At 39.9% G+C, this 15,537-nt stretch overlaps 2 protein-coding genes across 3 annotated transcripts in view; one reads left to right on the forward strand and one right to left on the reverse strand.

Annotated features, from left to right (window-relative positions):
* Positions 1-2,231, forward strand: part of tmem254 (transmembrane protein 254) — a 4,370-nt gene extending 2,139 nt beyond the window's left edge. The window contains exons 2-4 of the mRNA XM_071481269.1: positions 1-73; positions 799-858; positions 1,392-2,231. The exon at positions 1-73 is cut by the window's left edge and continues 31 nt beyond it. Of these exons, the coding sequence (XP_071337370.1) occupies positions 1-73; positions 799-858; positions 1,392-1,512 (254 nt within the window). The 3' untranslated portion in view covers positions 1,513-2,231. The remainder of the gene's footprint in view (positions 74-798; positions 859-1,391) is intronic.
* A 1,185-nt stretch (positions 2,232-3,416) lies between these two features.
* Positions 3,417-15,451, reverse strand: LOC139623220 (L-threonine ammonia-lyase-like). Of its 2 annotated transcripts, none has more exons than XM_071481267.1 (11): positions 15,223-15,451; positions 11,235-11,562; positions 10,616-10,732; positions 9,636-9,877; positions 7,844-8,009; positions 6,759-6,858; positions 6,503-6,578; positions 6,069-6,194; positions 5,583-5,750; positions 5,396-5,453; positions 3,417-4,059 (listed from the first exon to the last, which is right to left on the reverse strand). In XM_071481267.1, the coding sequence occupies exons 1-11, from the start codon at positions 15,336-15,338 to the stop codon at positions 3,961-3,963; spliced, it is 1,596 nt and encodes a 531-aa protein (XP_071337368.1). In that variant the 5' UTR covers positions 15,339-15,451; the 3' UTR covers positions 3,417-3,960. The 2 variants fall into 2 exon arrangements, with proteins under 2 accessions (XP_071337368.1, XP_071337367.1); XM_071481266.1 differs by having other exon boundaries at positions 14,623-15,451.
* Positions 15,452-15,537: the final 86 nt, after the last annotated feature.

A 15,537-nucleotide genomic window follows, 5' to 3' on the forward strand; every position in this document is an offset into this window, starting at 1 on the left:
TTGAGCACCTTGGACCGTTCGGCACCTTCTGCCGATACCTTGTGGATAATCATGCCGACATTATGTACAAAGGGTAAGCGTTTAAGCCTTTCATTGTCCCATTGTGGCTCCTGTGAGAATCAGAAATGCTCCTGTTGATTAGAGTAAATAGGACATACACTAAAATGTATGTGGAGAAACATAGTTATAATTTTTCTGTTCAGAATAGTTTGATGTGGAAGATGCTAATTCTTTTGTTGTCATAAGTTCTGCAAAAATGTATCTTATTTATCCCCTGTATAAGAATCAAAAACAGCATCAATCACACTCAAATGATGTGAAAAGTGATCTCACAGGGCTGAAATACAGTTTAATCGACTAAAGCCTTAATGTTTCTCACCGTTAACAGATCGTTACCACCACCTCCACTGGGTGCTAATTCATCGTTTAAGTCACACTGACTCTTGCAGAGCATTAAGACAGCAATCAAAGGATGACGTGCTGTTGTTGGTGAAGTCATGTGACATACAGGGCAGCCCTTAAGCCTGAGTGCTTTATGAGGAGAGGGTTGAAGTGGAAGTCGTCGTTCAGTCTTTTGTGGTTTGAAAAATGTGAAGTGGTTGATCTTTTTTAGGTTGTCATGTGACTCCTGTTAATCTGACACTCAGTGATGTCGTGGCAGGAGGCAAAACAAAACATGGTGTGAGGTTTCACTGTTCTCACACCACACTCGAGACTTAAATGATTTCTTTAGGATCATGTGTGAAGTTGAATTAAACAGAAAGTCTGTGGAGTTGAACACATTTCTGTCTGTTGCAGGTGGTGGGCATCCTTTGCTATTCATGTCTTTGAGGCCTTCGTTGCACTGAAGGTGTGCAGGTAAGAATGAGAAGGACCTTATTGTCCACTAGAGGGTGGTGCAACCTAATGTTTTATAAACCTACTCCCCTCAGCTACTGTGATGAAATTGGGCCTCCTCCAAAGATTCATAAATCTTTAAAACCCCAAAACTAATCTCAAACACACTATTGCACCGTGTGTGAGTATAAACAAACATCCAAAAGCTGTCCTTCTCGTGTGTTCTTATCAGGACATGACATTTGTCCAATGCCAGTCTTTTATTTTTATCATTAGAAGAGTAAATATAAATAAACCAGAACTAATGAAAAAAGGCATAGGAAGCCCAGTGTGGGTTAGAGACTTATCAGATAAGCATAGTATTTCTTTAGTCATCAATTATCGGCTCATTTGTTCATAGGAATTTATTTTTCAAGGTTTTAGTGGCAAATTGTACTAAATTAAAGTTAATTAAGAGCTGTGGGTGTGAGGATTTGTTAGGATTTGGACAAAACGAAACAGCTGCTACAGTATCTCGACTTTTGTTCATTGTTTTTTTCTCTACCTCCCTGCAGTAACAAAGGTATCAACAACACGGCCACTCGCTTCCTGTGGTTTTTCCAGACCTTTCTGTTTGGCTTCGCCTCCCTCGGCCTGCTCATCAAGTACGACCCCAAGCGCCCCAAACAGCACTGATGCCAGCAGCAGAGGCAGACAGAACAACACCGCATAAGCTGAAATTCAGAAATCAGTTGTTTCCTTGTGCCTCCTCTTCTTCCACTGTGTTTCTCTGTGATATGAAATCCTGCTGAGAGGGCAACGAATGGAGGAAGACCCCTGAGCCTTTTCTTTTATAGTGTTTCTTTTAGCACAAAAGTATTGAAGTGGAGACGTAACTTTGATAGAGAAACTGCAAATATTTCTTCCTTGGGTTACACTATTTCCTGTGACATGGTGATGGACTGACATCTCTGTTTCATTCCATAGATTTCCTTTACACAATCCTGAAATGCTGTAGTACCTTACAGATAAAAATCTAATGTTTTACTGATAATGGTATTAACACAATCAGTTCTCTTGATGAATCTACCCAGAACTGAATATCTAGTGCATTCCAGGGCAAATCTTTTATGCAGATTTTTTTTATATCTCATGATGTTTACATTCAGCCTGGATGGTGGCAGTAAGGATATTTTCTCAGCTGCTGTGATGAACATAATGTCGGACAGGTTGGCTGCAGATGGTACATTGCCACCAGTTTCACAAGTCTCCAGGATAAAAATAAAGAGAGCTGCTGTATGCATGTTTTAAATCCACATTTGCCTTTCTTATACTGAAGTGCTTTGAGGTTTTTTAACCACTGACTGGGGATTCTTAATATTAACAATGTAAAATAAAACATGGCTGACAAATTACATGGCGTCTGCTTTGCTAAATCATTTTTGCTCCTCTAAAAATGCTTAAATACTTGCCTATATTCACTCAAAACTCAAAAAGGACAGCAGTGTTAGCAGCAGTGCTGGCTAAATGTGAACATCAGCATGCAGACATGCTTACAATGACAAATCTAAAGCGCATACACAGGTGTGTTTACCATGTCCACCACCTCGGCTCAGCCTGTCAGCAGTTGCTAATTAGCACTGAACACAAAGTAGAGCTGTGGCTGATGAGAATCTCACTGGTTTTGCAGGTTATTTGTTCATAAACTGAAGTGTTGGACAGACATGTTAACCCGATGATGCTGGTGCTACAGGGTAAAAGTCAGGGAATCATCTCAGTCTTTGGTTTCATCACCCGGGCAACATAGATGTGCCAAGTATCAATCCAGCCCATAGCTGTGGAGATATTTCAGGCTGGACAAAAGTGGTGGGTGCACGCTGAGCAACACCTTTTACATCACATACAATAATTTGATTCTTGATCATAGATACGAGGCTGTAAACATGGACTCATGATTAGATTGATCTTCAGTGTGATGATGTCTCCAGCAACTTCTGTAGTCTCCTTCAGCCACTTGTTAACAGCTGGCTTTTTTTTATCAGACATAAACTTAAAGAAATTGTGACTGAGGGATTTAGTAACATATTTTATCTTGTAGAAGAACAAGATAAAACCACAGTCCTTATTTCAGTCATCTGAAATAAGGAAATAAGAGTTTTATATGAGGGAACCAGAAGTTCTAAAATGCAAACAACTGTCTAGGTTTCCGGACTCATTCCTGCAGCACTCTTTTTATATAAATATATCAATCAGTGCCGCTGTAACTAAGTTAGGAAACCTAAGGATTTGACATGACTTAATGTCTTACAAATCAAATTTGGATGTAGTTTCAATGACACGCTTCCAGCAGAAGAAGGTGCTTGTGTCACACAGGTAAACAGTGTGACGTCATCTGAATGGGGTCACGATGTCCTCTGCTCATGAACTTAAGAGCATTATCCCGTCTTAAACAGCCCAGTCTCTACTAGAGCTGTCTCCAGCCATTAATCAGGGACGGATAGTAAGCAGAAGTGACGCACTTTCGCATGCTGTATCACTTTTACTAAAGATTCTCTGTGCTATGAAGCCAACGAGTCACCAAAGAATCAGGGCAGGTCATAGAGTTTGTCCAGTTTTATTTATTATTAACACGTTTACTTGGACTGACACTACCACCTCAAGACAGTATAAATACAGAAATATATACAACAGTTTAAAAACAATATGGATGGAAAAATATATCTTTAGTGTTGCTGTTGTTGCTGTTGTTTTATGGAGCTATATTATTTTTGAATGAGACCACTGCAGCACTGATCCTGCATCTTCAGTGTATGATTCATGCTCTGTGATTAATGGTGATCTATAAGATCTATATTCATCTTCTGAATGCAGCCTAACCACTTTATTCTAATTAAAGGGTGCCATGATTAAAGAAAAACAGCAGCATAATTAATAGGAGTAATATGAATAACATTTGCTCTATAATCTCAAGGCTTTTTGTATTAAGTTTGTATTAAGTCATTTTCTTAATGAGTTTTATTTAACACAGTTCATTAATGATAGTAGTGTATGTGTTTGCAAGTCTTCTCACATTTTATAAGTATGTCACTTCCTCTTTTTCTTTTTCTATTGTAAATGTAGTTTGTGTTTATGATGTTGGTGGGATCACCGGTCCAGCCAGCATATAGAAGGGTAGCGCTCGCTCAGCATCTTGCGCATCTGAGCGCTCTGTGCCTTATCCCTGGTTTCCACCACACACTCCACCTGTTAACACACACACACACACACACACACACACACATACAGTTAGCCCGGTGATGTCACACACACACTAGAATTAGGGCAGTAAGTGTGTTGCCAGTTAATTACGCAGCACCTTTCACCTCCTCACACCACTGGTGACTAAGCAGTACAGAGGCAGTTTGTCAGTGTAGCTTGCAGAGGTAATAATGCAGAGCAGGAGGTAATGAGACAATTCTGTTTGTTTGCAATGCAGTTTAACAGTTTCATTAAATTCTTTTAAACAGGATAGAACAAAGCCATTCTACTATGAAGAGAAAATAATTGGTTCGACAAGATTCATGAATCAAGTTACTTTCCTCTGGACTCCATCAGTCTCCAGTGGCAGCTTTTTTTTTTTTTTTTTGTTAGTTTGTTTCAAGGAAAATAAAAAGTGAGACTAACTTTGAAACTTTTTCTGCTACTTGCTGCAGCCACAAGTCACATTGACAGGATAATGGTAAATCCTAAAATGTTGCTTTACAGTAGCACAAGAAGAGAAACTCATTTGTCACTACAACCTTATGGTCATACCAGACCGAGTGAGGCCGTGTAGAACTGCAGTAGTGTACTTTAATGCTAACAAACTCAGCTTTTGTAACACAAAAAAAAACTTTTCTTTTTCTTTCAAAAGTTACGTATTTTACTTTAAACCTTCATACCAGACTAAAAAAATCATATTTTACTAACACAACACCCTTTGCAAAAGTTTCTAAGAATTATTATTATTGTAATTAATGGTTAATATATCATTTATTAATAGTGTTTATATTTTCTATTTGGTAATAATGCAGTAATAGAAATTGTCAGTAAATATTAATGGGTTTATCATTTTCTAACAGACTATCATGTCAGGGGTTATAAATGTTTATAAGTCATTAATAAAGGGACTTAAAACATCAAATATACAGTTGTAAGATTTTGGTCCATGTCATTTGCAGCGTTTTTCCAGATCCTGGTCCAACAGGTCAAAGAGATTTTTCAAAATCTGGCAACCTAGATTTTTTTTTTTTTTAATAGATTATAACTGATCTATCAAGTATTCATAAATGCCTTTAAATTATTAATCAAACCGTCAATGAAGGGTGCCATATTTTAAAGTAGTAGGGATATTTCTTGCAATGTAAGCAAGTTTCCCTCCAGATACACAATCTACAAAAATAGCATAAATAAGACTTAATTTTACTTGATTTGTATTTTTGGCCCTCTAAGTCCCGCCAACTCACTGCCAACTCAATGCCAAGACTCCCATGGCAATGAAGTAGATGAGCGGATTGAAGAGGAGGAGGAGTGAGGTGAAGAGGAGAGATTAGTCGCCTACCTTTGCCTTGAAGAGGTCTGACTTTTCACTGTGTCTCCGATGGCAGACGTCCAACAACCTGGGAGGAAGAAGACAGAGTGAAAGCAAAGAACTAAAGGTGGCATCAAGGGAAATAAAGATAAAACAGATTGGAGCAGCGTGAAGCAACAGAACAAAAGATCTTCAAATGGATGGGTGTTGACCCTACCTGACGTCCTCTCTGGACAGGACGTCCAGCAGCTTGGCCATGTCTCCCGGCCATTCTCCCAGCTGCACAGAGAACTTACTGACCCGGTCGTCCAGCACCAGGGCTCGGTCAACACACTGCCTCACCAGCTCCAGCTCCATGTTAGCACTGCTCACCACTACAGCGACCCTGCAGCAGGAACACAGAGGGAGACTTGTTTTATCTGTAGCCAATCGGATTAGCACTGCTGACATTGCTGTTTTGCCAAAAATATCTATTTTTCAGGCTTTGAGAAAAATGTCCCCCCTTCAAAGTTAGATCTCAATTTAAAATGATGTAAAGGCATCCTTTTAAACAACTATGCCTCATACACAAAAGACAGCTTTTGGTTCTTCTGTAAACATGAACAGGAGAGCTTAGCATCTCTGACCTCTTTAAACAGACTTGAGTGAAGTGTATTTTTATATGAGGTTCAGAGGAACCATGATGTTAACAAGTCGGACCCACTTTTTGCCTCTCAGTTCTGGCAGTTGTCCAGCCAGGATGGCAGCCAGTCCCATGGCTCCCTCCGTGTCCACAGTGGAGCGCTCAAACTCCTGAAACCGCAGCATCGCCACCAGAGAGTCCTCCTCACTGTGAGGCCGAGGAGAAAGGAAGAAAAAAAGTCTGATGTTAACTGTTCATTAGTTTTTTTAATTACATCTGATATGAGATGATTTCAGTCCAAAACAATCAAGTCAATTTCTGTTATAAAAGGCAAAAAATTCAGCAGTCAGTACTTCAAAAGGTAAAATGAAAAGATGGATCATAGCAATAAACCATTCTCTTTCATTTAACACGTATGCCACATTTTTTCACACAATGGATCATTTCTGAGTAAAAAAAAAAAATCACTCTGAAGTGAAGCTCAGCAGTGTAAATGTGCTGCGATGAAGCCGCACCTGACAGTGATGACTTTATCTACTAGTTTCTTTGACAGCTGGAAGGTGTTGACACCAAGCGAACGCTCCATAAGATCTGAGAAGAGACAGAAGATCAACACGTGTTCAGTCACTGCGGCAGAGAACTGAAAAAGCCAGGTGAGCTTCCAACAGGGAAAATGTGCAGATAATGATGGTGTTTATTCAATGTTACCATCACAGTTCTCTATTACACGTCTGCAACCAGAGGAGATTGGTAACTCTGTGCTGATCTTACCTCCATAGAGTTTCTTATTGGGGTTGCTGTGCATGTCTTTGACTGGACTGTCTGTTTTCAGAGATTGTAGCAGCAGAGGGAAACCTTCTGGTTCAACTCCCTGTTGAAGGAAGTCAGTTCAGTTACAAGTGTTATTTATCTATTTATGTTTGTGTATGTATATAAACAAGACGAAGAGCTCTACAGCCGTGCCACCAGCTCTCTGTGGGGCTGCACTTAGGCACTATGATTGCCAAAATGCTCATAATGACAATGCTAACATGTTAATATTAGTGCTCACGATCATTTTACCATCTTAACATGTTAAAATTTGCTAATTTGTACAAAACAGCTGAGGCTGATGGGAGTGTGATTAGTTTTCTAGATACCATTTGATCATAAACCAAAATATTGAAAAAATACTGACTGAAACTGCAGCTGTGCAGCCGCTAGCTTGGCTAAAAATAGTATGTTCTTTTTGCCTGTTTCATGGCTTATTTGCAAGACTTAAAAAATCATCACCCTCATATACACTTTCCCTTTATGATAAATGACATTTATGAGTCAAGACATGAAATGTAAGACACTGTCTCTCACTTATGTAGAGCAGATATTAAGGAATGCTCTGCCTGCAGACCTGCAGCATCCTGCCCACTGTAATTCAACTTGCTACATCTTCAGTATACATCAATAAATATGAAACATTCATATGATTACAACAATGAACACAGGATAATCTATGGGAAGACTGGTAGCCTGAATCAGCCTGAAGCTCACCATTGGATCAAGCTTGGCAGTAAATTTGATTCATTGCTTTACTGTACTCAGAGATATTTCTTTATAATTGAAAATAGAAGGAGAGGGCTGTTGTGTTCCTCCAGTGTAAATAGAGCTAACAGCCGAGGGAAGAGAGCGGAACAAGGCATCTTGTTAAGGAAAATGAAAAACACACCCAACATCGGAGAGACGTAGGTGGCAAGTAACAATCTCATCTTTGCAATAAGAAGTGAGGGCGTCTGAAATATGTGACCTCATTATAAGACACAGCACTAACAATACCGCTGGTGTGATATGCTTATAAATTCTTTCTCTCGGCATCAACCTACTATGACAAGAATCTGTGAGTTGAGGTGTTTGATGGCTGCGGCGGAGCCAGCCAGTAGACCGTACTGGCCAGCTGCAGGAACAACCACTGCATCCAGTTTGGGCACTTGTTCATAGATTTCCATGCCCACAGTGCCCAGTCCAGCCAGGTACGCTGCACTTTCATCTCTGGACATCGGAAAAAAGAGAAAGAGAGGAAGAACAGATGAGGTGAAGGGCTGCAGAGCATCCTGATGATCTGCAGACCTGAGGTTTTCTAAGTTATCCCTCCTTATACCAAGTCTCATCCCTTTCTCTCTGCACTGTGAACAGACGTCAGACATGATTTCAACGGATGAAAGAAGTAATTTGCTCTTCTTTGTTATGAAAATAGAGGGAAAATGTGTGAGAAATGTCCTTTCAGGTCTTTTCCAACAAAGATGACAGTATTCCACAGTGCTATATAACCAGTGAAGTTCAGTGTGTGGAGCTGCATTTGCATTAAATGGCTGTGTGACTTCACTCTATTCACTATTTAAATCATGTACTTTCAGTATAAAATGGAAAATGGTTTAAAGTGAAATGATGTAACTTTTGTAAGAACAGTGTCAAAAGTTACACTTTTTCTATTTTATTTATTTTACAAATGAAAAGATGTATTCATGAGAAATAAATACTCTGTGTAATACATGTATGAGTCTTCTCTTATTGTACCACTGTTACGGTGGTCATTAAGGTGGTCTTCATTTAAAGGGCTGACTACCCACACTGTTAAGGTGTAACGCTGACTGTGGCAGCTGTGTGTAGGCTGCAGAGCTGCACAGTAAGCTGGCTGCCTACGTGCAGCCTGGAGAAGCTCTAGTCATGTGGCTGTTTCTTCTTGGATGCAGTACATGTATTGTGTTTGTTTTCAAACCTGCCTCCTAATAGCAGGTCCAAATAACCTGCTTGAGGTGCAGGTCCACAGAACACAGAGTTGAGTTTCGGGAAATGTGCGCATCAGCTTTAGGCAGAGTTTACTATAAACTATAAACACTGCCTGAAGTGTTCACAGTTTATAGCGGTGGGATTTTCTCACTGTAACAAGAGAATAAACCTGTGTCTAGACAGAAATTCTGACCTGTCTAAACCCTTACTGAGATACCGACTGGTGCATACTGTATACTGTAATTGGCTGGGAGCAGATTTACTGTTATTAGTTACACCTGGCCTGTGGCCAGGACAAATTTGCTGTGAGAGAGTTTGACATCACTTATTTCAAACTATGCCTGAATGATGAAAAGTGGATTTTATCAGATGTAGTGAATTTAAACATCGTGTAGACAGATTTGTTCCAGATGGTGCTCAATCATGCGGCGGCCTGTAATCCACCAATACTGTGCCATTGTCATGCACCCTGGTCACTGTACACAGTCAATTTACTACATAAGAACTTTTCTTTTACTGTGTTCTGCATGTTTGCAAGTTGTAAATAAACATATATTTTCTGATTTGAAAAATGACTGTCCCTCAAGAGAACATGCTTCCACATCTGGACCAATTCTGGCGCAGACACAGAAAATCTTCCGGCTGTCAGTCAACACCGGAGGATAACAGGAATCTACCCAGATGCGGAACCAAATGGACCAGACTTAGGCCATTGAAAGCGGAGTATATAGGGGTATCTGAGCTATCTGAAGAGCCACAAAAGTTGAGACTGAATTTTAAACGTATGTCAGTGTTGCTGGTAGTGCAGCTTGCACAATGTTTTACAGACACATGCATGTCCTCAACTCTGCTGCATTGAATGTCAATGTCAACGTTAGTGGGACTGACTCTTCCAAATAGAGGTATCCATTCTCTTTGGCAAGATGGCGGGCGTGGTTCTGGGAATCATGTGCAGTGCTGCCGTAGGAGATGACCATGGCGCCGTAGTCCCTGTAGATCCTGAGGCGAGGCGAGGAGCAGCACGATGGCATGATGACGAACATCGGGATCTTCAGCTCCACCGCGTGGTGAGCCACAGCCATGGAGAAGTTACAGTCAGTGGCCACGATCACGCCCTTCCTCTGCTGCTCCTGGACGGACAGAAACACATGGTTGCTAAATATACATATGACTAGGTATGCATGGAAAACATCAACAAATAACTTCAACTGAAAATGATCTGCAGGGCATGTTGAGCTTTGCATTTCCAAAGTGGAAAAAAAACATTGTGTACTCTATTTAAGTTGCCCTTTTGTGCCCAGACCTCACATATTTACTGCAGACAGGGACTGAATGCTGAGAGTGGTAACTACAACAACAACAACACACATAATCGATGTGATATGATCGCTGTCTCTGTCTATCAGGTGTAGTGTTTTTCAAAATTCAGACAACATTTCCCATAATCCCTGATGCTTCCTGTCACAAAGAGGATCTGTACATGGCTTTAGGGAAGAGGATAAACAAGTTGTAGGTCATTTTTCCACCAGTGTTGTTAATCCATCACCACTTGTCCTTGACAGGAATTCAAACAAGCTTAAATCGAAGAGTTTATAAGAAACTTAAAGATGTAACATTTGCTGGTTTGTTTGAAATTCACTTTAGTCTGGGAGAAATCAGATTTAGTTATACATATTCAAATGGACACATTCACAAGCCACTGTCTTGCACTTACACAATTTTTCTCACCACAGATCAGCAGTGGTCAGTTAACATGTGTGTCTGCACAAATATCCAACTCAGATCACACTAGCTGTCAGAGGGGATCATCCTATCTCTCTCACCCTCTCTCTCCAACTCTCTCTCTCTCTCTCTCTCTCCTCTTTCACCTGTGTGAGGGAGGTCAGCAGGTACAGCACTCCTCTCTCCTTCACAGAGCCTGTGTAGTGCAGGTGCTCTTTCTTCAGGTAGATCTCCATCCCGTACTGTTTGGACAGTCTGGAGTACTGCACACACACACAGAAACAGCAAAAGCTATTAATTCAGTTTATCTAACCTGCTAATTTCATCTGTCCACAAATCTGCATTTTCTGTAGAAATCAAAAATGAATGAAAGCTGCTCAGAGTAAACTGAAATATAAACTGATGTAATTTGAACAAACGTGAATGATCACAGCACGAGAACATGTAAGAGTAAAGCAAACATACAAACTGACTATTTCTGAGACATTCAATAGAAATATTCAAAAGTATGATAATATATGAATTTATATGCATGAATGTGAGCAAAATTACAAAGATGAATGAGTAAAAAATATTTTGATACAAATTATGATGTATATAGTAAATTAATATAAAATATATACAGGATAAATAACTAATAATATAATATATTATCAATATTAAAAAAACAAATAAATATATATTTTTTGTTGTATTTATAGATATGACAAAATCAAAAAGGTGGTCAACCACTTTTCAGTTATGTCATTTCATGTGCTAATGTACCGTGCAGGGGGTCTTCTGTATCCCTGACTGGATCCTGAAGGCTGCTGCGCTGATGTCCTCAAAGCGGAGGTATTGAGCAGGAGGTCTGGGGATAATCCTGAACTCACTGACTCTTCTGGTTTTTGGAGGGTCCATGAGCATGATCTCAGGACCCCCCACCACCTTGGTGTCATAGACCCTCACATCCCCATTGAGAAGTTCCTCCTCACCAAAGTCCTTCAGCCGCTCTGGTTCAATGAGGGTGGGTCTGCGGCCTGCAGTGCCATTACTGATAGAGCCGCATTTGTAAGAGGCTCCGGGTTGACAGGGGCCCAGACGCAACTCTTCTCTGAGTAACAAAGTGAGAGACAGATGGTTTAATTTTCAAATCAGATATCCTGCATTTCAAAAAACTGACCTGTGCTTTTGCAAAAACATTTGATAATTCATTGTTAATTAAGTTAATTGAGTTATTTTCCACTTAAATCCTTATATTTTTACATAGAAGACACCATGATTCCTGTGAAACTATCATTCTCACAGTGAGATCAATGAAAGGATCACACTTTTCTGTGCTCGCGTTTTAACCTGTTTAATTCAAGTCATACACAGTCAACTTTATATTACTGGCAAACATTTTCCAAAACACACAAATTGTCTTTTGCCCTTTAATTTCACTGCGGTATTAAAATCAATTTGCAGATACTTTCCTTATATTATTAATCACCTATGATGAACATCATGTGCAGTTTTATCTTCCTTGAAATTATATTATTGTTGCAAGCTAATGCAATAAAATTAGAAAGCATGACAATTTTTTAATAGTATTCTACAGTTGTATATTAATGGGCAGTCAGGAAGCTCCAGCATCTGAGATTTCATGTTCATTGTACAAACCAAGCAGAACTTAGCAAACATGGATGCTGTGAAAATGAAAATGTGAATTTGATAACTTCTTGAGTTCTTCTCAGGTCATGATGAATTTTCCAAAAGCACATAAATGCAGAAGCACAGATGACTTTTCAAATCAGTTATTGTTTTCAACAGCGTGTTTGCTACAGCATAATGTTACTTGATTAAAGAAATTAGGTGACATGTGTGCTATGATTTTACAGCAGGAATGGAAACCAGTGGCTGCTGAAAGTTAAAAATCCACAATTGAGACACTGGAATTATTCAGCAAAAATGTGAAGTGTATGTGCACTGTAGTAAACAGTAGTAGTGAGCATTACATAAACTTACTAGAAATGACAAATTTTAGAATAAGAAAGAGGACTGTAATCTCTGGTGTTTCTGTACAGAGATACAGATTTCAATATAAATTGAAGGGAGAGAAAAATCAAAATACAAGCAGAACTGAGGAATGATATTGTGAAGGAGGGAGAGAAGACTCAACAAGATTGTATGATGGTCAATTTACAAATGACTGTTTCAACTTAATATGAACCAGAATATAATGTTGTCTTTCTGCAGCCTCTGGCAGACAATATCACTTAAACTGCTTCAAAGCTTTTGATGTAAATCAATATGTGTTATCAGTTTATCAATATACATATTGTAAACCCAACCTACAAACACTGGTCTTTGAGTACTGTCCGTTTTGATTCACCAAAATCAAATTATGCACTGAAACTGTAATTCTGATATCACCAGAATTTTACAGTTTTTAAAAAAGATCTAGATTTACTTCCCAAAATCAATGATATTAAATTAAACTGACCTCGACCCTACCATGAAGGTACATGAACGTGCCCACACACACGCACACGCACATACACACACAATCCATCACACAAGATGAATTGATTCACCTTTAATGTCAACCCAGCTTCCTCTCACTGTGACAGATTATATCTATAAGTCAAGTTATGATTCATTGGGTCATTCAGCTCCTCTTTTAGGAGACATGCAAGTGATTAAAGTGACAATCTAGGCCCAAAGGTAGGGCAGGTTGATTTATAACAGTTCAGTAAATGGGCATTGTATACAGTATAATTTATTTTAAAAGTTACATTTCTTCCAAAATTTACTTTGATTTCTCTGGTGACATTGCACAAAACTGGATTAAACCTCAGACTTGTTTTTGGTTGTTTCCCTAACCACATGGTTAACCGAGAGGACCTCTACGCAGTAGAAATATAATAATTGGATTACACCCATTGGAGATTAACCCTGTGACTTAGCCACTAAAGCAGATCACAAATGGTTAACAGCTAAGTTTCAAACTTTGAATAAGGTTGTGCAGTGGAGCCAAGCCAGTTGTATTCAGATTCACAGTATAAGCAAAACGGTTGTGGCTGCCAGACAGGATGCAGGTTTGCTGCATCATGATAATCCAGGAAGAACTGTGCAACTTTTTAAATAAGAAGAGTAAAATAAAAAAGTAAAATCAGTGATGAAAGTGGTTTCGTAAGCCTATAGTGCTAAAATAATATCAAAAGGCCACCAGGTGGAGCAGCTGTCCCAAACAACTTTTAGCAGTGCTGCCAGCACTCTGCAGAGAATGTCCCTGTCTATTTATGTCACAATGATCGGCCATAAACAATACCTTGACCTTTCACCTCATCTGCTGGGTGCATTACTGCCCTCTGCCCCACTTATCAGTCACTTTCAGTCTGTTATTCAACCACAGAGAGTATTAACTCAACTGTGGATGGAAAGATCCCAAGGCTGCACCTGTTATTAGGGGGCTTTGGTTCAAAAGCAGAGTTCAAAAACAACATCAAAGGGGGGAAAGAGCAACACGACAGCCAGAATGAAGCCTCAAAAAGCTTCCTCAAAAGAGGGGATGAAGAGCTGACACAGTAAAAAATGGGGTCTTTTAATTTAAAATGGTACAAAAAACGAGAAGTAAGGACAAAGTATAAAGCGAAGACGACATTTCCGCCCACCAGGCTTTCATCATTGCACTATCTCAGCTTCTTAATGTCTTTTTAAAGACTAAATGCCCTGACTTGCTGCTGCACTGCTTCCTTTTTACAAATGGAACAATGTTCATTTGGGAGACGAAAATGTCTCTTAGCACTGTACGACCCCGATTTGTTGATGTTTCATCATTTTAACTGCAATTCTACATTTTTCTGTCATTAAGAGAGAGAGTTCAACAACTGTTTTGTATTCTTTATCCGATATGTTTTAGCCTTTTTAGGTACCACAAGTAGCGTCTGAGGGTTTAGGTACAACCAAAGACCATGACCATGATTTTCTTTCATTCTTCTTTTCTTTTGTCTTCTGTGATTGAAGACATCTGTCCAAAATTGTTTTAATGCATTATATCCATCCACAATCATGGCTAAAACAAACACAGAGCTAGTACTTGCAAACCCTATTTGACCCTAGATGATGTAATTTTTATATTGCACAAATTAGTGACAGAATGTTGCACTAAAATGATTCTTGAACAATTTACCTCTTCAATCCAATGGAAACTTTTGATTTCTTTGGGTCTTTCTTTAAATCTGTCACAATTGGGAGGAGAACAAGGTAGAGGACCAAACGAAGGAGCAGGTCTACCAGGGCATGGAAGGTAGGGAGTTGCTCTCCTCTGTAAAAAGCTGGAGCAGAGGAAAAGGAGGAAGAAGGAGATGGGGAGATGGAAGAGGAGGAGGCCATTCCTGCTGGGGATGCAGAAAGAGTAAGAGAGGTTTGGGGGGAAACCATCTGAGGTGAAGGACGATTGTCGATAGGATGTTTGTCAAACCTAGATTTGGGGACCACAGCGGCCAAACATGGATTTGGAGGACAAGCGGTTGGTTTTGTTGATTTCCTTTCATGATTAAGGGGAGGAGGAGGTGGCAGGTGAAGATTTGAGGGTGTGTTTGCTAGAGTAGGCTGCAAACAAGGTGGGTGTGGGGGACGGATGGAGGTAACTGAAGACGGAGTCTCTGAAGCTGTTAAAGTTGGACCTACCTCCGAACTCTGGGCAGAGTGTAAATCTGTCACTACAGGATCGATATGGGAAGGGGAAAGGTCTGTGGGATCCAGGGGGCTACATGTTGTAATTTCCCACCTCTGCCAGAAGGGGTCATTCTCCTCGCTGTCTTTAAGTGCAAGCCTAGGTGAGTACAAACGCTCAAGTCGCTCGCTCAAGTAGCTTGAGTAGAATAACTGGGCAGCAAAGTTCATCCTGGTCGAAGTACTGTCCTCCTGTAGTCCCAAGAGTCTCTGTCTCTGAATCCCTCTCCTCCTCCAGCTGGTGTGGTGTGTCCGAGGGATAACAGGACACTGACTGGTGTTGCTCCCACGGTATAACGTCCCCTGACCTAGCTCCCTCCCTCTTTCCCTGCCCATGGACTATTTAAGAGGGGATTACTCAGGGACACAT

Source organism: Trachinotus anak, unplaced genomic scaffold (genome assembly GCF_046630095.1).
Source record: "Trachinotus anak isolate AG129_WGS33_773 ecotype Australia unplaced genomic scaffold, CSIRO_AGI_Tana_v1 ptg000007l, whole genome shotgun sequence".
NCBI lineage: Eukaryota > Metazoa > Chordata > Actinopteri > Carangiformes > Carangidae > Trachinotus > Trachinotus anak.

Bases quoted from the DNA above. Each gene is read 5' to 3' on its own strand.
- LOC139623220 (XM_071481266.1), bottom strand. From the start codon at position 15,338: ATGAACTTTGCTGCCCAGTTATTCTACTCAAGCTACTTGAGCGAGCGA. The intron at 11,563-14,622 runs GTAAATTGTTCA...TTTGTTACTCAG, and splicing joins GTTTCCATTGGATTGAAGAG to AGAAGAGTTGCGTCTGGGCC. The intron at 4,060-5,395 runs GTAGGCGACTAA...GTGTGTTAACAG, and splicing joins CAGACCTCTTCAAGGCAAAG to GTGGAGTGTGTGGTGGAAAC.